Here is a 25,059-nt window from a genome sequence, read left to right on the forward strand (position 1 = left end):
CCTGACATCCTGGTGTTTTCTAAGTGTCATTTTCTATGTTGCTTCTCTTTGTGTTCCCAGCACTGACTGAATAATTTTTGGGGTACAGGAAGAAGGTAAACATAGCAATAAAGAATTTCCAGACAGCAGCAGGATGTTAAACCAAGTCTGGAGCCTGCTGTGACTGCCTAGGTCACACATACATACAGCCAGTCCTGTTTGCTCTCCTAGGTTTCCCAGGCCCCACTTGTCTATCTTTTCACTAAATGCCACTCTTCAAATTTGACAACTGACAGTCAAATAAATGCAACTAACTCAAGGCGGCTAGATTTGTGTGTTGTTTTTCAGTATTTGCTTATTTTACTCAAACAATATGTTGAATGTTAGTGGACCCATAACTCTTCTTCAGGGACTGTTTTCATCTTTCATGGTATTTTAGTGGTTTATGTCATTTTCTATTTGGAAGAATTAAAAGAAAAACAAACCTTAGTTTGTTGTCTATTAGTAGTTAGACCTTGACTGATAGTCCAAGAGGCACTTAATAACCAAAGAGGCACTTGATTCAAATGCCCGTTATCTAAATTTACCAAATAGTATTCACAAAGAAAGCAGCATAGCTCTCTCAACAGGTGATTTAGATCCCAGACAAGAGACATCTCAGGAACTAGTGCAGATGTCTAAGACTTAAATACTCAAAGAGGAAGATTTAGTTGTCAAACCACTGAGTGCCAGCTCTACTCACAATTCCTTCCTTAGAGAAGCATCAGTATGTCCTTCAAAGGGTTTCTCAAGGGTCTCACATCCTTTGTGATAAGAGCAAATCATGTAAAAAACAAAATATATGTGTGAACATGTGTTTATGCATAGATATATTCACATACATAGAGAGAATATCCCAATTTCTTCTGTTGGAATACAGATACCCACACACGTAGGCACATGTGGCATCCATTTACTGAGCACCTCCTATGTGCCAGGTGTTTTATATACCTTAGAATATTAAAGCATATGTTCGTTTTTATCCATTCATTCATTTTTTTTTTTAATAGTGGAACAACTACAGCTCAGGGTAATTATGCAACCTGCCCCAAATCACAGTTAACAAGATTGGGGGGGGGGGCTGTCATTGGGGAATTTTGTGTTAACAATATTAAAGTATATATGTTGGTTTTTAGCCATTCATTCATTTAATTTCAAGACGAGAGAATTTTTTTTTTACAGTGGAACAATGAAGGCTCAGAGCAGTTATGCAACCTGCCCAAAGTCATACAATTAACCAGACGCGGGGACGGCTCAATTGGAGATTTTGTCAGAACTCCAACAGTCCGGTACCAAAATCCTATTCAGTTAAGAATGTAATTTGTCCCAATGTCTTTAAATAAAACAGCAAACAAAACACAACATACTAATACACTTGCTAAACATACTAGTTTATAAAGCCACCTTGCTCTTATCCTAACATTGTACCCTTTGCCCACCTCCATCACATAAATCCTTCAGGATTAGCACTTGTGCCAACCAGGGGAATAGAGCAAAGAAAAAAGTTAAAATTTGTGATAAGCGCCTAATTCCAAAGCCTTCCAGAAAAAAACGAGTTATACCGGACAGTCACTGTCCCACTTGCAGCCTGACTGGGCAAGAGCGAAGTCCAGTCCGTGGGCCTGGGCGACTCCGGGAGCGCGTCATCCGGGGAAACACGCCGGGAGGCCACAACCGCGCAGGCGCTAGTTTCGGAGCGGCGGGGGGCGGGCGGCCGCGGTTTCCCTGGAGACCAGGCGGAAGCGGCCGGAAGCTGCGCTGGGGTTGGCCGCGACGGGATGGAGAAAGGGGTGGAGCCCGAGGGAGGAAGCGGCCGAGAGGAAGAGAACGGGACTTGGGTCATGGAGCTGGAGGACGTGGGGGCGGCAGGCGGCTCGCAGGGTGCGCTGGGGCTGGAGGAGCCGGGCAGCTTCCCGGGGAGTAAATGGGAAGGGCGGGGCGGGCGGCAGTCTTTGGGGCGCCCCGCCCCTCTCGGCTTCTTTGGTCTTCACGCAGCTCTGAAGGGCTGCCTTCCTCCGCCCCGAGTACCCGAAGTGGGATGACTTTACCCTGTGGGAGCAGAGTGGGGAGCATCAGCAACGACAGATGCTTGCCGAGGGCGCTTCGGTACCTTCCTATTCACCTCCATGGGGGCGAGGCGGCGCCCCTCAAACAGCCTGACAAAAACGGCCAGGTTCCCGGCGAATTATGGTTGGAGAAATTGAAGGCCGTGGCGCGCACTTGGCAGAGGTTGAGACCCGGCCTCAGCCCTAGCAGGAAGGGATGGCTCGGAACCGAGGAGGAGGCACGTGGGCTGTAGTCCTCCTTGGTGACCCAGGTCCAGCTTCGGGTCCCTACCTTGTACCGCCCACTCAGGGCCTGGTGACAGAGACACTGGTTCTCATTCCCTGCTTTGTTGTTGTTTAATTTTGGAATAATTTTAGATTTATCTGAACGTTGCCAAGATGGATTATCCCTAACGGTAACATCAACTTGTTGCATGAGTCAAAACTAGGAAATTAACATTGGAATAACACTTGTTTCAGATTTTATCAGGTTTTTCCCCTTAATGTTTTTTTTTCAGTTCCAGGATCTAAACCAGAATGTTACATTGCATTTAGCCTGCCTTATTTTTCACCAGTGTTAAGAGCTAAGAGCAAGAATCGCCTCTGTCATCCCTAACCCCAGGGGTGACTTAAACTACTTTTTAAAATCAAAGAAGTATTAAGTAAACACTGTTCTAGGCACTGGAAATTTAGCGCTGTACCAGATAATTCTGCTGTTGTATGGGAACTAAATATAGTCCGCTGGAACCCATAAATTGTTGTTTGCTATTTTGTATTTCAGACAGTTTTCTTAAATGTAAGGATGTGCCACTTACAATTTTCAAGTTGGTTAATGTCAAACTATTCTGCCCCTTCCGATTTACTGTAAAAGTTTCCATAAACTACCAAGTGATAGTATTCACTCTTGCTGTTAGCTCATCCATTATTGGTCCAGACTTTTCTGCTTTAAGTTTATTGCTATCCTGAGAAAAATGCCGTGCAGCAAGAAATGCTAATTCATCAGGACTGAAGACCCTATTGTAGATGGAGTTTCATGTCTTTGTAATTTTTAGATACTTTGACTCATAATATATCATGCAAAAAGCTTAGAATTCTTCGTTCTTTAACAGTATCATGTTTTAGGAAACTGTCAGTTGCTCAGAGATGATATCCAGCCTGAATATATGTTTGTATTTCTTTGACTGTGCAGGATTTCACAATCAGGTGTTGCCAACAGGAAGTTTTTCGTCTAGAGTCATAGCACACCTGGATCTGGATTGCTTTTATGCACAAGTAGAAATGATATCAAATCCAGAACTAAGAGACAAACCTTTAGGTAACTCTGAACATTGATAATATTTTTATTGTATAATTATGAGATTATCTACTCATTGCTAATGTTCATTATATTCTGATTTATGAACCATATTAAAGGTTTTTAAAAAATTTTAAAAAGGAAGATGTGGAAGCAGTTCTTACGGTATTTTATAGATGATCATCTTTGCTTTACTACCAAGTGTAAATTTATAAGCTTCGTTTAGTAAGCAGTGAATGAGAGTGCATCATCTCAAGCTTGTAATCCCAGTACTTTGGGAGGCTGAGGCAGGATTATTGCTTGCCAGACATTGGAGACAAGCCAGAGCAAGAGTGAGACCTCTGTCTCATTTAGAAAAATCAGCCTCGTTTGGTGGCACCCACCTGTAGTCCCAGCAACTACTACAGGGGCTGAAGAAGAGGAATTGCTTGAGCCAGGAGTTTGAGGTGGCAGTGAACTGTGATAGTGCCACTGCACGCTAGTCCAGGCCACAGCTGGACCTTGCCTCAATAAAAAAAATGATTAGTACTGCCAACTGAACAGATGAACTTTTAGTTTATACTGGTGAGTAGCTTAATTTGCCAGAGAGATTTCACTTTCTCAGTGCTTGAACTTTTACATGGCTTGTATCTCAAAAACAACCTCTTTTATTACATGTTAATGAAAGTTTTTATTTACCCTTCATTTCTGAAATTAACTCTTAAAAATGTTTGAACAGGGCGGCGCCTGTGGCTCAGTCGGTAAGGCGCCGGCCCCATATACCGAGGGTGGCGGGTTCAAACCCGGCCCCGGCTGAACTGCAGACCAAAAAATAGCTGGGCGTTGTGGGGGGCGCCTGTAGTCCCAGCTACTCGGGAGGCTGAGGCAAGAGAATCGCTTAAGCCCAGGAGTTGGAGGTTGCTGTGAGCTGTGTGATGCCATGGCACTCTACCAAGGGCCATAAAGTGAGATGCTGTCTCTACAAAAAAAAAAAAAAGTTTGAACAGAACCCTAAGTACTAGCGTAAGCTTTCCATACAAACGCAAAGAAAAATTTTACATGGAGTACTTACTGACATGCTGGCTTGTTTTAACATCGTTATTCATATTTTATTTTATTATTTTTTTTTCATGGCATTTTTTTTTTTATTGTTGGGGATTCATTGAGGGTACAATAAGCCAGGTTACACTGATTGCAATTGTTAGGTAAAGTTCCTCTTGCAATCATGTCTTGCCCCCATAAAGTGTGACACACACCAAGGCCCCACCCCCTCCCTCCGTCCCTCTTTCTGCGTGGTTCACTTGCTGCTACCCTCTTGCATTAGTTGAGCTTAATAAATCCCAGTACAGCCTAGCTAATATATTAAAGGACAAAGGGATGACTGATTTTTGCTATCCCAAGGTAAGTCTAGGATCTTAAAACTTCACTAAGAGTGTCAGAATCTGGGACCTAAGTTTTTTTCTCCTGAGGGCATTTCTAATAAGTAGCACCGATACATAAGATGCTTAGTAGATACTTCTTAAAAGGTGTTAAGTAGAAATTAATGATTATTGGGAAGTGAGGGAGAATGTTCAGTTTCTTGGAGAAAACAAAAGTAATCTTTCACTTAAATGCTCTAGTAATCTATGATCAAATCAGGCTGGTGACATATGGTGATGAGTTTATATAATTGTGAATTAAAAGACAGACAACTTTCTAAGTTAAGAATTTTACCAATCTGATCTTGGAAGCTAAGCAGGGTCGGGCCTGGTTAGTACTTGGATAGGAGACCGCTTGGGAATACTGGGTGCACTAGGCTTTGTTGAAGAAAAAAAAATTTTTTAACAGTTTTAACCAATAAGATTTTTTATGTAGTTCACTGAGGAACTTACCTTTGACTCAGTGATTATATTTTTGGGCACAACCTGATATATGAAAAAGTTTTATGTGAAAATGTTTCTTTACCTTGTTTATACTATCACAATTTTATTTTTAAATTATTATTATTATTATTTTTTGAGACAGAGTCTCACTCTATCACCCTCAGTAGAATGCAGTAGCGTCACAGCTCACAGCAACCTCCAACCCGTGGGCTTAAGCAATTTCCTTGCCTCAGCCTCCCGAGTAGTTGGGACTACGGGCGTCCACCACCACACCTGGCTATTTTTTGTTGTAGTTGCCACTGCAGTTTTAGCTGGCCGGGGCTGGGTTTGAACCCACCACCATCGGTATATGGGGCTGGCACCCTACCCACTGAGCCACAGGTGCCACCCACTATCACAATTTCTTTTCTTTTCTTTTCTTTTTTTTGCAGTTATTGTCTGGGGCTGGGTTTGAACCTGCCACCTCAGGGTGGTGCCTGTGGCTCAAAGGAGTAGGGTGCCAGCCCTATATGCCGGAGGTGGTGGGTTTGTTTGTTTGTTTTTGCAATTTTTGGCTGGGGCTGGGCTTGAACCTACCACCTCCGGCATGTGGGGCTGGCGCCCTACTCCTTTGAGCCACAGGCGCTGCCCCCACTATTACAATTTTAGAAACAATTTTTTTTGCTTTTCTCTTAAACAAGTTGACTACTTGCTGCTATAAGAGCAGTGTTTATCTAAGATAGGTAAAATTCAAACATGTAGGAGAAAAAAAGTTATGTCTGTCCTCCTAATGTTAGATGTTTAAGCTATTTCTTAAGTTACCAATAAACTGGAATTTTGTTCAGTATGTAGATGATCATAATTTAACCATGTTTGATAAAGTGGGAACTCATAATCTGTCCCTACTGTCTTAATCTGCAGGTTACTGTAAAGAATAGTTTAGTAATTAAGACATTAATTGGGAGGAGATCCCTAGTAATTGTAGTTTGATACTTAGAGCACATCATTACTTTATATTCATTGACAATTTAAAGATAAGTGGGTTTTTCTAGCAGCAACTACTTTAATTGCTCTAAATTATTTTAATCTGGTTTATTTTTTTGTAAAAAATGGCCTAGAGTTATATACAGCAATATACATTAATCTGCTTTTATATTGTCTGTAAAAAAAATCCTGGAAGGTTTGTTTGATTTGTGTCTTATCACTGAAGATTTCATAGAATATATTGATTTATGTTAAGTGTTAAATTTGAGAACTGTAATGTGCAGATGCTTTTTATATATGAATAACTGATCTAACGTGTAATTCTATCATTTAGTGTTTTATTATTTAATAATAACTTTTCTTCTTCCACAAAGTAGACAAAACAACCAAAGATTATAAGTAAGGCATGAACAAAGAATATATTAAAGAATATATTGGTGTCTTATAATTCATAATAAGTAGACAGCTTGAAAACCTGACCATTTCTGCATTGTAGAGTTTTGATGAAAGGAGGCTATATTTTTAAACTAAGATAAGGCTTTTTATTTTTCTTAAAACAAATTGCCTTATAACCTACACAATTATAATATCAAATTAATGTTTTAAAATGTTTTTTCAATCCTGCTTAGTTTTCTCCTGAAATATTTATTTTTTACAGGGGTTCAGCAGAAATTTTCAGTGGTTACCTGCAACTATGAAGCCAGGAAATTTGGAGTTAAGAAATGTATGCCCGTCAGAGAGGCAAAAGAAAAGTGTCCACAGCTGGTACTAGTTAATGGAGAAGACTTGACCCCATACAGAGAGATGTCGTACAAAGTTACAGGTACAAATTACAGGCAGCATACTTTTAGCATTAATCTTTAGGTAGGAGGCCTATTCATTACACTAAACTTTTTATAAATGTAAAATGTCATAAGCCATCTTCTGTTTTTCTAACTGTTTTTCTTCTGTTTGGGGCTTGTCCACTTTAAAAACTGTATCATAGGATGACTATATATATAATGAGTGATGTTTTCAATAAAGTGTATAATTGGAAGTAATTTGAACTATCACAATTGATGTTTATAGATAGCAGGCAAAAATGTAAACATTTTACATGAGAGAAGGGGAGAATTTATTTTAAATGAATTATGAAGAAATGGTAATCTCTAATATATTAATGATAGTTGGGAGAGGCTTCTGTAATGTTTGATCAGCATAATTAAAAACTAATTTCTAATAAACTATTAGAAAAAATGAGTATATTAATTTTTCTTAGATTTTTACATATATGTTACATATTAGAATTAGAATGGCTAAACTCTCCCATGTTATGGTTTGGGTTTGAGTCTTAGTATTCTAGTAAAATATGTGTACAAATATATATGGTTTCAAAATTTATAAGGATCAGTATTGTGTTTACTTTTTTCTGTTTTTGTTTTTTTAGATTGTAGCAGTTTTCAGATGAAAAGGTTAATATTTGTAATATACAGTTCTTAGAAATTAATAGGAAAAAGAAGCCCAATATTTAACACCTACATGCTTATATGAAATAAAATTCAATGAAATTAATGTTGGGGACAGAGGGATGGGACAGTTTACACACAGCAGGTATGTTGCATGGGAATATCGCACACTTCCTGAGTGAAGAACACACCTAGAACTTGAACTTTAACTTTACAAAAGCAAACTGTGTAACCTAATGGTATGTACTCCCATATTAATCTGAAATTAAAAAAAAATCTAATAAAAATGGACAAAGGATATGAATAGTGAGTTGGCAAAAAGAGCCTACCCAATGTCTAACAATTACATGGAAAAATATACTCAAATTCATTAGTGCCTAAGAATATTTGAATTAGTAACGTTGCTTTATATCCGTCATACTTGCCACAAAATAAAAATAATGTAATAAAAGAAAATCAAGAAACATTTGCTGAAATTATAGATATATAGTCTTTAACGCAGTGAAATATCACTGTTGGGAATTTACTAAATAGAAATAAAATAATAAGTAGATGAAGACATGTACAAAAATATTTATTGTACCATGGTTTATAATTGGCAGAAATGTGAAAGGAAAAATGTCTATCAAGAGAATGACAAAATAAATACTTTGATATGATGGAGATAGCCATTAAAAAGAATACACTGGTGCAGTGCCATTTGACTGATAGAGATATGCCTGACTGTGTGAATAAAAAGGCAAGATACAAATCGTATATCACATTTTTCCAAATGTGTAAAACAGTGGCCCTAATATCTCCCCCATATGTATATGTTTGTATGTGAACAAGAAGAGAAACACAGAAGGATATATAGTAAGTTTTTAACATTGATTAACTTGTGGCGGGAAAGAGACAGTATAGAAATGGGAGGAAAAAAGAGGAGGGGATGGTCAATCAGAAAAGATTAAGACTGTACACCTAGACATTCTTGCAAAGTTGTGGTTGTGTCCGGATAATCAAGAACTGCAGGACATTTTTAGTGTACACAGAAATGATTATGTAACTCACACAATTCTGCGTCTTGCCTTTGTGCTTAATAATCTTTTGCATTGTTCATAGAAATCTTCCTCATTCTTTCTAATGCCTGCACAGTATTCCATTGTATTTGTCTGATACTTATTTAACCAGCCCTTCAGTGACATGAAGGCAATATCTTCCACTGTTGCTGCATAAATATTAATTGCACCTTTTTTCACTAAAAATAGTCTTGTTTTGATTGATAAATTATATGGTTTTCCTGCATAGTTATGAATTATTATGCTATTACTAGGATTTTGCTCTAACAAATATATGCTGTAGTAGACATTTTTATATAGAATTTTGGCATACTTTTAAGGGGACAGCTATAAGGAACGTTTCTGTTGCTGAATCAAATGTTATTTACATTTAAAATTTTGAATGCTGCTACAACCACATGAGGTTGCTCCAGCATAGTATTAGCATGTATGAAAGTGTTAGGTAAAAAATCTTTGCCTGTTAGGTGACAAATACTATTTCTGTACCTATAGTACATTAAATGTCAGTGATTATAGTTTATTTATGATTTTGAAGCAGTGTGTCAAAGAATAAACTACAGTCTCTTAGGTAAGTAGGATAGCATAGAAGACTGAGCTGAATATACAGCCATGAGTAACTGCTTTGGGAATGCCATTTTTTAACTTGTTGGAAAATATTGCCTCTACTCAAAATGTGGTATATTAAAAAAAAGTCAACCGAGGTCTTTATTAAAGACCATGTAGAACTGTGACTATATGTAAAACCTTTACCAATATATTCGATATATTTTTAAGCATTGAATTTATTCTAGTTAAGACCAATTACATATATGCTCCAATGTTATTTTAATTGTAGAATTGTTGAAAGAATTTAGTCCAGTTGTTGAGAGACTTGGATTTGATGAAAATTTTGTGGATCTAACAGAAATGGTTGAGAAGAGACTACAGCAGCTTCAGAGTGATGAACTTTCTGCAGTGAGTGTATCAGGCCACGTGTATAATAACCAGTGTGAGTGGTTCTTAATCATTTTATTTAGGAACTGGAAGTGAGTTTGCTCTGCCATTCTGAAGGACTTACACATTTTGTTGGAGGTATATTTTGTCAGTAATCTGTCTAGAATAACTAACATTAGGTGTTGCTATTCCACAGTAAGTGTTAAGATTTAATGATATGTGGTTCAGTTCTCCATTCAGTTTTCATCTGTTTAAAAAGCGATACTAGCTGGGTACGGCAGCCTGTACCTATATTCCCAGCTACTTGCAAGGCTAAGGCAGGAAGATCACTTGAGTCCAGGAGTTCAAGTCCAACCTGGGCAACATAGTGAGAGTCCATTGCTAAAACAAACAAAAAGCCATACTTCAGGTCATCTTTAAGTTGCAAGTGTTGGCTTGTTAATATGCTTTTTAGATTAATTTTTGGTTCTCCTAAAGCAATCTGTAAACAAAATTTTGAGGTAGGCTAAATTTGCCTTAATGTGTCTTTTATATTTCCTTCTGTTGCCCTGAGGCACTGAGACCCTCCTGTTGGCTCTGCGACTTCTCATGTTACTACTTTGGGAATCCTGCCCAAGCCATCTGCTGTGTGCTATTATCTTTGCCAATTCAGAGAAGATTAAATAAATCTCCAATTAAATTCTCCAATTTAATCAATTCAGATACTCTTTGCCAGTTCTTAGTAAGCAAGCAGAATGTTTCATCTCCTTTACATATTAAAGTGTGAATGACTGGTGATGCTTTCAGGTAGATTTGACTTTGAAATAAGCTACAGTAGGTGCCAGTGACTAATTAGGCTTTCAGACATCTTGTGACTCAGCTGGTGACTCCTATACCATACCACATACAAGACAAGTTACTCTGCTTTGGTGTGAGACTCCACTAAACCTCTTGCTTCTAGTTTTCAGCATGCGTTTCTTTTTACCCCCTTTTTTGTGACCTGGGCATCAGTCTCCAGTATAGTTCTCCACTAAAAAAAAGTAGTAGAGCTGCAATTTCAGGAGGACATGAGTCTTTTGTACCTTTGCTCTTTGGTCACTTTCAAGGGCTAAGTAACGAGAAGATTCCAAATACATTTCTATATGACTTTTAAAGCAAATTCGGAATTTCTTGGTTTTAGAATTTATCATAGAGAGTTAGATTTTATATCCCCAAAAGAAAATGTCCAATTATTTATTAAGTCTTCCTTTTTCACACAAGATTTTATTAAAAAATGTTTTTTGAATCTACAGAAAAGTTGATAGAATAGTCCACTGAATACCTCTTAGGTCCTTTCTTGTAGGTACACCAGGTGTTATCATTTTGCTACATTTGTTTTCTCTTGCTCGCTCTGTAGATTGGTTGCTTGATGAACCTTTTGAAAGTAAACTGCTGGCTCGGTGCCTGTAGCACAGTGGTCACAGTGGTTACAGCGCTGGCCACATGCACTGAGGCTGGCGGGTTCGAACCTAGCTCCAGCCAGCTAAAACAACAACGACAACTCCGACCAAAAAATAGTCGGGCGTTGTGGCAGGCGCCTGTAGTCTCAGCTACTTGGGAGGTTGAGGCAAGAGAATCGCGTAAGCCCAAGAGTTGGAGGTTGCTGAACTGTGATGCAATGGCATTCTTATCCTTACTGAGAATGACATAGTGAGACTGTCTCAAAAAAAAGTAAATTGCAGACATCATGATGTTCATCTCTAAATCTTTTAGCATGAGTCTCTTGAGGATAACAGTGGTTTCACATAACTCTAATACCATTTTACACCTAAGGAAATATGTTTCTATATAACTTTGCTACACTTTTTATAAAAGATTTCTTAAACCAGGGGTGCCCAACCTTTTTTTTTTGTCTTCTGCCATACATTGGAAAAAAAAGAGTTGTGTTGAGCCAAATGGTGAATACACAAATACTAATGAAAGCTGATTAACAAAAAAAGGTCAGCGCATACTTTTCATGATAATTGATACCACAGATAAACAAAAAAATTCCTCAGAAAAATCAGCATGTGGCCCATGGGCTGCAGGTTGGACACTCCTGTGACTTAAAACTAGGTACAGGTATAAATTGTTTTCACCTTCATATAAAGTTGGTACATGAAGTTTAGATTCAGGTCTTTAAATCTATGGTACTAGCTTTCTTATTGTACGATGATACTTCTGTGCTTACAGGCAAAGGTGAATAAAAGTTACTAGTATCAGTAGGAATATTTATGAAATCAGTTTTCATAATCTGCTTATTATTAAGCACTCCCAATATATTTGCTATTCTAGGCCCTTGGAATTCACTTGTATTTGTTTACTTCACAGTATTCCCATAAAGAATGAAAGAGATCAGTCAAGTGTGTAACAGGGTGGTGGTGATCTCTTAGTCTGTTGTGTTTGTATAACAGAATACCTGAGACTAAGGTAATTTATAAAGAAAAAAGGTTTATTTGGTTCATGATTCTAATGGCTGGAAAGTTTAAGATTGGGGTCTGCATCTGGTGAGGGCCTTAGGCTGCTTCCATTTGTACCGCCCTCGGGTAGAGTGCCGTGGCGACACACAGCTCACAGCAACCTCTAACTCTTGGGCTTACGCAATTCTCTTGCCTCAGCCTCCCGAGCAACTGGGACTACAGGCGCCTGCCACAACGCCCGGCTATTTTTTTGTTGCAGTTTGGCCGGGGCTGGGCTTGAACCTGCAACCCTCGGCATATGGGGCCGGCGCCTTACCAACTGAGCCACAGGCGCCGCCCGCAAGGCTCTTTTAAAACAACCAGCTGGCGTGGGAACTAATAGAGTGAGATCTTAGTCACATCTGAGGGAGGGCATTAATCTATTCATGAGGGATCTACCATTATGACCCATTACGCCCCACCTCCAACTTTGGAGATTACATTTCAATGGAAGGTTTGGAGGGGACAGACATCCAAACCATAGCAGGTAGTGATGATGGCAGTGGTGGTGATGGTGACAGTTTGGGACTAACCGCATCTTTTAAAACTTTCTATAAAAAAGAAAATTAGAATTTTTTGTTGTGACTTTTGACAACATTCACTGTTTTTGTAGGTGTAAACCTGGATGACATCTTGCATGTCAGGCTACTTGTTGGATCTCAGATTGCGGCAGAGATGCGGGAAGCCATGTATAATCAGTTGGGGCTCACTGGCTGTGCTGGAGTAGCTTCTAATAAACTGTTGGCAAAATTAGTTTCTGGCATCTTTAAACCAAATCAGCAAACAGTATTATTACCTGAAAGTTGTCAAGATCTTATTCACAGTTTGAACCACATAAAGGAAATACCTGGTAAGACAATTATATATAAAAGGTATATATTGGTTTTATTGTATTTTTTAATTTTAAAAGTTACAAACACAGTATAATTGATTCTTAGACATATGTACTTGGAGAAAACCAAAAAATTATGTTTTCTGGAACAAACCTGAATTTGGAAATATGTGGAAGTACTTTTCTAGTTTAACCTACTTTTGGATAGTTACAATGTGATCATAAAAATTATAACACAGAAACATACGGTCCTTTATTTCTAGTCCCTTGTTCATACTCTTACACTGTCCATTGCATCTGGAAAGGGGAATTTGTCTTTTAATCACTCTCTTTGGGGATTATATATAAAATGTCAGGACTACAACGGACCCTCCAAAACCTCTAAGCCAAGTTCTTCATTTTAAGGATGAAGAAGTGGATTTCCTTCAGGGGTTCAGTGACTTGTTTAGGTCAGGGGCAGGCTTGTATCTTTGAAGAGCAAATACTTTGTTCTTATAGACCATCAATAATGGATATGTTGAACTTGATTTCTATGTTATTACCCAGGAATAAGATGTTACAAAACAATTCTGTGGAAATACATTCTAAGACAACTAAAACCAGTCTTTTAGATGTCATAACTTTGCATTTTTAACCCATGTTTTTGTGATTACAAAATGTATTATATACCGCCTTGCCTTCCTTAGTATAATTATAATTTGAAGTTTTTTGAATGACTCTGGTTCTCTGTTCTGAAGAACAGTGTCAGGTTATAATAAATCGAGGACTGTATACTGATGCAAAATGTTCTTCTTGGCTTTCCTTTTGAGTTGTTGTATCCATTTTTTCCCCCCAGGCTTTCTACTTTCTCCTTTATTGCCAAATGGCCAACCTTTAAAATTTCTGCTGTGAAAATAACTGTCATTCTGCTTTAGTAATACCCCCATACACTCATCTTTTCTGACTTACTGCCTTAACTGCATAAGAAAACCAGATAACTGTAGAATTTTTTTATTATTTATTTATTTATTTATTTTTGGCCGAGGCTGGGTTTGAACCCACTACCTCCGGCATATGGGGCCAGCACCCTACTCCTTTGAGCCACAGGCACCTCCCTGTAGAATTTTTTTAAATGAAAGTAATAAAGAGATGCTAATTGGCTTGAGTATTTTCTCTAGTGAATAAAGTATGACTGAGTTAGTACAAAAATTTTGTGTTAGGAATTTTGCTTATAAGATTTTTTGATGGTTTGCCTTCTGGGTTGTAGTTGCATTCTGAGTGGTCAATATTGCTAGATGTGACTTGTGGATGAATGTTTGGTGTTGTGTATAGGAAACAACCTACTAGGTTACCTAATAAGTACACTTTAATTAATTTAAATTGCTCTAATGACAGTCTTTTTTTTTACATTAATAATCATGGCTCCTGAATTATTTCTGTAGCACTATGCAATAGGTGGTAAAAATTTCATTTTAGCAAGAAAGCATTTATTGGCTATCCCTGTATTCATTATATTACACATGTTGTGAGAGCTTCAGAGAGGTACCTGTAACTCAGGGGCCCTGAGTAGAAGAACAACAACCTAACTTACAATGGCATTTGATCTTAGCAAAATAACTATAGTCCCTCCTTATCTGCAGTTTCTCTTTCCTCAGTTTAAGTTACGCTTAGTCAACTATGATTTGAAAATATTAAGGTATTTAGAGAGAGAAAGACCACATTCACATAACTTTTATTATGGTGTATTGTTATACTTCTTCCATTTTATTTTTAGTTATTATTGTTAATCAATGTGCCAAATTTCTAAGTTAAACTTTGAACAGGTGTGTAGTGTAAGGGAAAAAACGTACAAGATTTGATACTATCTGTAGTTTCAGGAATCTATTAAGGGTCTTGGATAGTATCCACATGGATAAGGGGAGACTACTGTATTAATTATAGAACTTAAAGATATAAAATAAATATATTTATAATATTTTAATTAGCATTATTTTAAGGAGAAAAGCTATTGTAACACTATGCACATTTATTTTTGTTTAGGTATTGGCTATAAAACTACCAAACGTCTTGAAGCACTGGGTATCAGTAGTGTGCATGATCTCCAAACCTGCTCCTCCAAAATATTAGTAAAAGAATTAGGAATGTCAGTTGCTCACCATATCCAGAAGCTCAGTTTTGGAGAGGATAACTCTCCTGTGACACCTTCAGGACCACCTCAGGTACATGGTGACATTTATCTTAATTGAGTACTGATTGTTACATTATTTGTGATTAATTCCTACGTTTAGTACCATGTTCTTACTATTCTGTTAGGTTAGCATATAATCCTTTTTCTATGGGAAGGCTGATTTATTATATCACATTAATTAATACTATTAAGTTGAATTTTAAGCATTAATATTTTTAAGTTTCAAGTTAGCTACTTAGATTGGATATAGTACAACTTAATTTTGATAGCTTATAATCTTTTAAAACTCTCTTTTTTAGAGGAGTCTAACGATTTAGGAAATGGGGAAGGGCATAATCACCCAGTTAACACTAAGGGATTTTCTTCCTTTATGACAAGCACTTTACTAAGTGCTTCATATACATTTGTCCATTTAATCTTCACAACAAACCTTTGAGGTAGGTAGTACCATTGTTCACTTTTTCCTTCCTTTTTCTCTTTCTTTTTTTTTTAAAATGAGGATACTGTATTTTGGAAAGGTTAAAACAACTTATCTAAGGATAAACTCAGATTCAAGTTCTAGAGGGCTAAGAGCTTTGCTTTTATCATAAAATAAAGCTTGGAGTTGGTACTAGAGCTTTATACTTTTCCTGACATCAAGTACACTTTCTAGTGGGGTACAATAACTTGCAGATTGAAAATAGTTAATATAAATGAAATTAATGCCTCAAACTAAGTTAAAGAGATAAGTTAGTAAAGAATGTTGAATATTTATTGGACATACACACTGTTAATAGTTGAATATACTTATTTACGTTTAACTTAAGTTTTATTTATGCTTCTTTGGCAGTCCTTTAGTGAAGAAGATTCATTTAAAAAATGTTCATCAGAAGTTGAAGCCAAAAGAAAGATTGAAGAACTACTTGCTAGTCTTTTGAACAGGTAATTTTCAATCCATTTTGCCAAGTCATCCTCTATATTCATTTAATACTTAATGTCTTATCTTGGAATTTACAGATTAACTAGAGAGTAAACAATTTAAGATAGATCATTTATCATGGGATTTGTCTGAATTATAGACTATTGTTGTTAATTTTAGTAACATGGGTTATACTACGGATCTCTAAGCCTAGAGAATTACCTAAAGGGGGGTTTATGGATATCTGTAATAATCCTAGACCTATTCTAGTCCTTTGGTTTTAATGTTTCCCTGTCTAAATTGCAAAGCCAGTGCCTAATAGTTAACTTGAATTTCAGTAAGAGATTAAAAATTCAAAGGAATAATTCTGTCATAATTTAAAAACTCTATATCTAGGAACAGGTATGTAAATTTGTGATGGTTGAGGATAAGAAATTATTAAAGCAGCAGTGATGGAGGAAGCAGAAGAGCCCTCATATCTCCTTTCCCTCAGACTGTGTGAGAGGACATGGTGTCAAAGGAAGGAATGGCAAAATGGGGCTGTGTGTGATGAGCAGTGTGAATATTTGCAAGTGTGTACAGGGGTTCTCATCTGTAAGTACATGGAGGTGTGGGAATTTGAATATATAAATAACATAATATAAACTGAATGAAAACGTTTTTTGATGCTCATTAGCAGGCATCACACCTGTATTTCTCAATTACTCCACAGAAGAATGTTACCTTTTTCTTTTCTTTGATTCTTTTTTTCTTGTTAGGAATTTCTTACATTGGGGTATCAGGGTCTGACAGTTTAGAGTAGGTGTGCTTCCCTGATGATTCTAGCAGGGCTAACTTTATCTACAAAAAGTAGATTTTGGACCAGGCGTGATGGCTCATACCTGTAATCTTAGCACTCAGAGAGGCTGAGGGGGTGGATGGCTTGAGCTCAGGAGTTTGAGACCAGTCTGAGCCAGAGTGAGACCCCAACTCTACTAAAAATAGGAAAAAAACTACCTGGGTGTCATGGTGGCCACCTGTAGTTCCAGCTATTTGAGAGGCTGAGGCAGGAGGATTGCCAGAACCTCAGAGTTGGAGGTTGCTGTGAGCTATGACACCACGGCACTCTATCCAGGGTGAGCGCTCTATCCAGGCACTCTATCCCAACAGAGTGAGACTCTGTCTCAAAAGAAAAAATAGATTTTGAATATCCCCAAGTTTCAGAAAACTGATGAAGTAAAATTTCATACAGCTTTGCTGTCACGTGTACTGTCTTGCTCAGGTTTTGAGCAGAGCTCTGCAGCTAACTGCTGGCTGCATGCAGTGGGACTGGCTGTATGGCCCAGTTCCAGCAATATGACTCAGGCTGGGACTGCGAGTATGCTAGTGAAACTGGGTCATTTGCTGTGCTTCAGCTAAATGGAAGCCTGCTCGGAAATGCCTAGCCATTGGAAATAGTTCTTCACATAGAGAAACCACAAGAAGTATAAGTTTCACAGGTTCTCTTACTTGAAGAATGAACCCAGAAGTGACTGACCGTGAAACATGAGGCATCAACCACGTATCCATATCACAGTTTGTGAGTTCCCTTTCCCACACCATGGCCTCTTATTTCAGTGACTGAAATGCATTACCATCTAAGTGACTGGCAAAAAGATAATTACAGATATGTGTATGTATGTGTAATTATTTTTTTCTTTAGAGTATATGACGATTAATACTGTAAGCATGTAAGAAGTGTAAAACCATGAGGTTTTAATCACTCCTCTAGGTGCTAGTTTAAGATTGCTTATGATACAACCTTTTTCTAGTCAGTCTTAATTAGTATATCACATTCTTTGAATTACATAATAGAACAAGTTTAACTGGAAGATATTTAAACTAGTAACTTATTTATAGGAAGCATTTAAGATATTGTCTTAAATAGCCATCAATCAATAAGTTTTGTGATAAAGCAGTAAGAGATAGTAAAAAATTATTTACTACAGAATGAATTTTTCCAATTTGAAATCTACAAGTTAAATATGTTTAACAATGTGCAATATTTGCATTTTATGTTTGAGATTTGGTTTTATATGCATTGCCTTGCATATAAAAAGAAAAATATCCTCAATGACTTTTACATTTTTTCTAGTAATTATATTTTTCTGCTTTTCAAATCATTAACACTATTTTAACACTAAAACCAAGACCATTTGGAGGGAACTCTTAAGGTGCATGTGTATCTTCTTACCTTCCTAAATATGGTCGGTAGTTGATCTTTCAAGGTATTGCTCTAATATGCCATGTTGTAGTGGTGGAATTTCTGGCTCTCTTGGATTTGGGCAGTGCTCTTGACTTTAACAAAAGTGATCCTGTTCTGCAAAAAGTATTTCTTTTTGTAATCTTCATTTTATAAGAAAAAAGTTACAAAAATTTTTTGGTACTTTTTTCTTATTTCCTTCTGTTAGTGAATGATTCTCTCAGTTCTTAAATTTCTTGTCGATTTTAATTTGTTGCTTTTAGTTATGTTTTGGATTAGAAAACAGTTTGTTAAATTATGTCTTTTTTCTGTTTTCTTTCTGAGCATACCCAATTCTGAGTTAGGCCTGAGAGCCTTACATTTAAAATTTCAGAGCATTCGTTGATACTTATTTGGGTGTTCAGGGACCTTTATTGCTTACTATTTAATTATCTACTGTGTGTATAATTGTTAGTTATCATATATGACACCTGTAGGTAAATAAGGTGTTTGTTATACTATTTAAAAAGTCTTTAGGCTATACTTTTTCTAATTTCTTATTTCCACTTTCTCTTTCTGTAGAGTATGCCAAGATGGAAGAAAACCCCACACAGTAAGATTAACACTCCGTCGATATTCATCTGAGAGGCACTGTAGTCGTGAGAGTCGTCAGTGCCCTATTCCTTCCCATGTAATTCAGAAATTAGGAAAAGGTGTGGACTAGTTTTCTAAGACTTGTATTGGCATACAGGATTATATGTATTATGTACCCTGATGGAAAAAAATATTTTTTTAGTAGGTTGAACAAAATAAACTTAGAATTAGAAAGATGCTCCCAAAATGTAGAGTCTTCACAGGTAGTTAGTGAGAAATGAAAATTTTTATTCTATTAGGCATTTTTACTACAAAACTTTGTCATTGTTTTTAAATAGATAATAAAAGTGAAGACTCAGTTAAGAATGTTCCCCAGTTCAAAGAAAACAAAACTATGATGGTTGGGGTATGAGATAACTTCTTCATGGACATTTAGGCGGTTTCCGTTATTAAAAATGGTGCTGTGGCTGGGCGTGGTGGTTCATGCCGGTAATCCTAGCAGTCTCGGAAGCCCAGGTGAGTGGGTTGTTTGACCTCAGGAGTTCGATACCAGCCTGAGCAAAACCAAGACTGTATCTACTAAAAATAGAAAAACTGAGGTAAGAGGATCCCTTGAGCCCAGAAGTTTGAGGTTGCTGTGAGCTATGATGATGCTGTGGCACTCTATCCAGCATGACAGTGAGACTCTGTCTCAAAAAAAAAAAAACAAAACAAAACAAGAAAAATGAACATCTGTGTGTAAATCATTGGGTGGATATGTATTTTCATTGAGTAAGATTGCAAGGAATTACTGGGTCACATGACAAGATGAAGCTTAAGAAACTGCCAAACTTTTTTCCAAAGTTGTTAGCAGTTTACATTCTCACCAGCAACGTATGAAGGTGCCAGTTTTTCATATCCTCACCACCATTTGGTGGTATTAGTATCCTTTAATTACAGTTGCTGATAGTGGTGTGTAGTAGTATTGTGGTTTTTCTTTTGTGGGTAGTGCTTTGGTTTCATATCTAAAAATTCTTTGCCTAACTTAAAGGTCATAGACATTTTCTCTTCAGTTTATAGTTTTCTTTCAGTTTATAGTTTTAAGTTTTATGTTTAGGTTGATTTTGAATTAATTCTTCATGTGTGGTGTAAGGTAAGGGTCTTAGTTCTTTCTTTGGCATGTGGACATCCAGTTATTCTAGTAGCATTTGTTAAAAAGACTATTTTTTTAATTTCCTTGCTTTTTTATTTTGGTATTGTTGTTGAGACAGAATCCCACCCTGTGCCCTGAGCAGAGTGCAATGGCATCATAGCTCACTGCAACCTCAGACTCAGGCTGTGGGCATCCCTCTGCCTCAGCCACCGGAAGACGCTGGGATTACAGGTGCTGGCTGCGGTGCCCGGCTGGTTGTGTGTGTGTGTGTTTTTTTTTTTTTTTAATGAGTCTGGGTCTCACTCTGATTCAGGCAAGTCTCGAACCCTTGATCTCTCAAGCAATTCTCCCTCCTTAGCCTTCCACAGTGCTGGGATTATAGGCATGAGCCACTGCACCCAGCAAAAAAATAAAAAGGACTATATTTTATCTCTTGAATTGCTAGGGCATCTTTGCCAAAAATTTATGAACAATAAGTATAAGATTTCATTTCTTGATTTTCTTGTTTCATTGATCTGTATGTTTATCCTTAGATCCATTCTGCCCTATTTTGTTTACTATACATTTTGAAATTACGGTGTTCAAGTTCTCTAGCTTTGATTTTCTGGTTTTTTGGAGTTTTGTCTTCTAGTAATTTCAGTATTTCATCCAAGTTGCCTCATTTGTTGGCAGGAAGTTAATATTCTCTTTAATACTTTTAATTTTTGTAGGATGTATAGTATTATTCTCTTTTTCATTCCTGATTTTGATATTTGCAGTCTTTTTTTCTTTGTCATTCAAGCAAAGACTTACCAATACGATTTCTACCAAGATCCATCATTGAGTATCATTGATTTTTCTGTTCTTTTTCTACTTTTTATTTCATTTATTTCTAGTAGGCTGCATTGTATCTCTCCTGGGTGTGCATGTAGCCATTTCAGTCAGGAGTGTGTAGGGAGCTTAGGTCCTCTCTGGTATCTGCTTCATAAGCATGCAGTCTCCCAGTCAACTGGGGTTGTGTGTGGGTGTTCACCATCTAGTTCCTCTATGGTGAAGGGGGCGGAGGCAAGATGGTTGACTGAAGCCAGCTTTTCACAGAGGCTCCCGTCCTGAAGGAGAGTTAAAGGACAGAAATTTAGCAAGTAACCTGGCAGATTAGAGCTGCGTCAAGAGAGAAGGTTGAAGAACGCACATCAGCCCTGCTGAGGCGAGCTGCAACCCCAAGGATATAGTTCCTCTGTGGTTCTGTCATGTCCAGATTGCCAGGTTAAGTTTCTGGCATGTCCACTTATCTTTCACTTAGTTGTGGGATTGCTCCATTCATTTTCTACCAGCTTTGCTCGTTTTACTGACAACACCACTGAGTGTGGGCTTTTCCTATCTGCTTCAAATCAGGTGTGTGTTCCCTTTGGCAGTGAAGCTGCTGGCTTTTGCAGCCAGCCTCACTCTGGTAGAACTATTATACCAATTGAGCTATGTAAAGGGGCATCAGAACAGTCCCAGCCAGTGAGGCTGTTGTCTGTCCAACTTTACCTAACAACTAGCAGCTTTTTATAAATCAGTGCTTCTCACTTTGTTTGCTATTGATTCATTTCCAGATTCCCAAAATGGTTGTTTTTGACAGTTTTATAGTAGCTTTTTAGAGAGAGGATTTTCTTACCACATCACTCTACCATAACCAGAAGTCCCATATTTTAAATCTTTAGGAAACTTTTAACCTATTTGTCATTTATTATTAATGTTGAAATGGCCCAGTTTAGTATATAATGTTTAGATGCCCTGTGGTACTTATTTAGGATTTTAATGTCTAAATCTAAGCAATCTATATTATATTAAGCTTTTTATGTTAATTATGATACATGTTAGATATAATTCTCTTAAATATTTTGTTTAGGAAATTGTGATGTGATGACCCCAATGATTGATATACTTATGAAACTTTTTCGAAATATGGTGAATGTGAAGATCCCATTTCATCTTACTCTTCTAAGTGTGTGCTTTTGCAACCTTAAAGCATTAAATACTGCTAAGAAGGGGGCTATTGATTATTATTTAATGCCGTCATTATCAACAACTTCACACCCTGACAAGCATGGTTTTGTAAGTACACTCTTTTGTTAGGTTTTCTAAGCACATTTCTTACTGGATTTGTGTGATTAAATTACAAATCTAAGTTAGTGTTTAACTGGTGTGGTTTAGAGATTGTTTTGGGTGATGTTGTTTGGAAGATTTACTTGTTTATAGTACCTATAATGTTGCTGGCATTAAATATATTGTGATATTGTTCAGGTGACTTATTTGTTTATAGTACTGATCATATTATAGAGATAGGCCTTAATTATGCTGTGATCTAAAAAGAAAACATAAACTTCATAGAATAAAAGTGAAAACCATTGTGGTTTTGGAAGTGTTAACACATTTTTATAAGAACATATAGGAATATGATAGATTAGCTCATAAATATGAAAATATTTTCAAATATTAGAAATTATATCTTTATGTCTGTCAGTTTATACATAAGCTACCAGTACCCTTCCTACAATGTTTTTGTTATAGTATTTAAATTTTCTTGGTTTTGAAATTATGTTAAATTCAATATGTTGAATATTTAGAATTCACTACTGATTTGACAGTTGTAAAATCGACATTGTGGTAATAGAGAGGCAAAGGCTAATCACGTTTTTAAATGACGATAACAAAACCCATTTACTGTACAGGCGAACTTCCATTTAGTAAATGTAGGATGTCTTAGAAAATAATCACAGTTTGCTAAATTATTAGTGATGATTTAAAATATTATTTTCCTCATTTTTTATTGTTTAGTCAGTAATTTTAGTAATATTCTTATTTCCATTTAAGTTTAAAGTGAGAATAAAATAGTGTTATAAAAATAGCAAATTAATACTGTTTTCAAATTATTTTTTTCTGTGACTCTTTTTATGCCATTTATTAAATTTTAAAAGGTGTTTATATTTTGCATTTTAATCTGTGGAATGGGAATTAAAGGTCTTAATTTACAGTAGCAATAGAGAAGTAAATGTAAATGAAATTACCTTCATGTATTTGGCGTACAGTTGGTGCTCAATCTCTTCTACTCCTTTTACTTTTTTGAAGTTAATATCACGTTGATGTGGCTATGTTTACCTTTCTGTGGTGCCTAAAATTAGAGGGGAGATTTAAGTAAAAAACTTTATATAGAAAAATTATACAAGTTGGAATTGAAGATATTTTTAAATTTTTATTTTATATAAATGTAAAATAGTGTTATGTCTTCATGATGTTGAGTTTTTACTGTAGAAACTTTTTTCTTTCTGTTAAATATTGCCCTATAGAATAATAATTTATGGGATACTAGACCATGATACTCCATGTGTGTATTTTTTAAAACATACCCTTCGGTAAATAACTTACTTTTTCTAGGCTACCGTTGTTTTATTTATAGCATTTGGCTACATGATTGTTATGATCTACCCGGTTCTCCAAATATCTATTTACTTCTGGTTTGCTATTTAGGAAGGAAACCTCTTCTTGGAATAGTGAACAAAAACCCATACAACAATGTGACTAATTGTGAAGCGGGATCTCAAGTTGTTTGGAAATGGCTACAAGGATTGAAGTTGTTGAGTAGGATAGAAGCATGTTGTCAGATGATAGCTACAGGCAGGATAGGCAGACTTAGCAGCACGGATATTTAAAAGATATCACATTCCTAAATTATTCTGTTATCTTTGTGTTTTAGAAAATAAAAGACACGCATATGGAAGATTTTTCAAAAGATAAAGAAATAAACCACGATTTTCTACCAAGTGGGAAAATTGAAAGTACAAAGACTGAGGAGTCTCCATTAGATACTACAGATTTTTATAAAGGAAAAGATAATAATGAATCCCCACTGTGTTCACTTCCTGAGGGTGTTGACCAAGAAGTCTTTAAGCAACTTCCAGTGGATATTCAAGAAGAAATACTATCTGAAAAATCTAGAGAAAATTTTCAAAAGAAAAAAAGTTTGAGTTGTCCATTACATGCCTCTAGAGGAGTATTATCTTTCTTTTCTGCAAAACAAACACAAGATAGTCCCATAAATCCTAGAGATCATTTATTCAATAGCAAACAGGTATCCTCTGTATCTTCTTGTGAACCTGGAACATCAGGCTTAAATAGCAGTAGTTCATCGTATCTGTCTAGTCAAAAGGATTATTCGTATTATTTAGATAATAGATTAAAAGGTGAACTAATGAGTCAAGGACCTAAAGAGCCTCAAGGATTCCAATTTTCAAATACAAATGCTGCTGTATCTGTTTTCCATTCATTTCCAAATTTGCAGAGTGAGCAGCTTTTCTCCAAAAACCGAACTACAGATAGTTGTCATAAACAAACAATGGCCTCTCATCATGAAGGACTTGCAGAAAATAGAGAGCAAGATTCATTTGATGAGAAAATCACTTTTCCTTCTGACATTGATCCTCAAGTTTTCTATGAATTACCAGAAGACGTACAGACGGAACTGTTGGCTGAGTGGAAGAGACTGGGACCAGATTTCCCTATTGTACATAAATAAGCATGTTCAGAAGAAATGTCTAAAAAACAAACTGAGTACTATTGTTCTAAGATTAACAGTTCATTAAGCACTTCTAAATTAAACACTAACATATATTAAATAATTAAATAAAATAAATAATATGTTAAACAAATGTAAAATGTTTCAGCTAAATCATAGATAGTTGGGGGAAGTAAATTCTGGCACAAAGCATAAAAATGTTCATAACAGAAGAAATAATGTAAAATATTATCTTCCTTTATTTCTAAAGCTATTTTATATTGCTTTTCAATAAAAAGAATATCATGGTCAACACTAGTACATTTTTTTATAAATTGTGGGGGAGATATAGATGCCAGTGTATAGATATACTATATAGAAAATAACCAAAGAATGGGTACAGTAGCTCATTCCTGTAATTCCAGAACTTTGGGAGGCTGAAGTGTTAGGATCCCTTGAGGTGGGAATTGTAGACTAACCTGGGAAACAGCAAGACCATATCTCTAAAAAATAATTATTTTAAACAGTAGGATATGGTGGTGCATGCTTGTAGTCCTAGCTATCTGGGAGGCTGAGGTAGAAATATCATAGGATTACTTGAGCCCAGGAGTTCAAGACTACAGGGAGCTGTGGTCACTCCACTGCATTCTAACCTGGGTGAGAGAGC

General features: G+C 36.5%; 1 protein-coding gene across 4 annotated transcripts; it reads left to right on the plus strand.

Annotated features, from left to right (window-relative positions):
- The first annotated feature begins 1,737 nt into the window (after positions 1–1,737).
- On the plus strand, positions 1,738–24,722 carry POLI (DNA polymerase iota). Of its 4 annotated transcripts, XM_053571774.1 has the most exons (10): positions 1,738–1,899; positions 3,253–3,378; positions 6,820–6,984; positions 9,500–9,652; positions 12,667–12,903; positions 14,905–15,083; positions 15,882–15,973; positions 18,733–18,863; positions 21,750–21,955; positions 23,595–24,722. In XM_053571774.1, exons 1-10 carry the CDS (start codon positions 1,797–1,799, stop codon positions 24,411–24,413), a joined length of 2,211 nt encoding a protein of 736 aa, XP_053427749.1. In that variant the 5' UTR covers positions 1,738–1,796; the 3' UTR covers positions 24,414–24,722. The 4 variants fall into 4 exon arrangements, with proteins under 4 accessions (XP_053427749.1, XP_053427750.1, XP_053427751.1 ...); XM_053571775.1 differs by lacking the exons at positions 1,738–1,899; positions 3,253–3,378 and adding an exon at positions 8,209–8,461 and having other exon boundaries at positions 6,846–6,984; XM_053571776.1 differs by lacking the exons at positions 1,738–1,899; positions 3,253–3,378; positions 6,820–6,984 and adding an exon at positions 7,697–7,751.
- The last annotated feature ends 337 nt before the right edge of the window (positions 24,723–25,059 follow it).

Source organism: Nycticebus coucang, chromosome 19 (genome assembly GCF_027406575.1).
Source record: "Nycticebus coucang isolate mNycCou1 chromosome 19, mNycCou1.pri, whole genome shotgun sequence".
NCBI classification, from domain to species: Eukaryota; Metazoa; Chordata; class Mammalia; order Primates; family Lorisidae; genus Nycticebus; species Nycticebus coucang.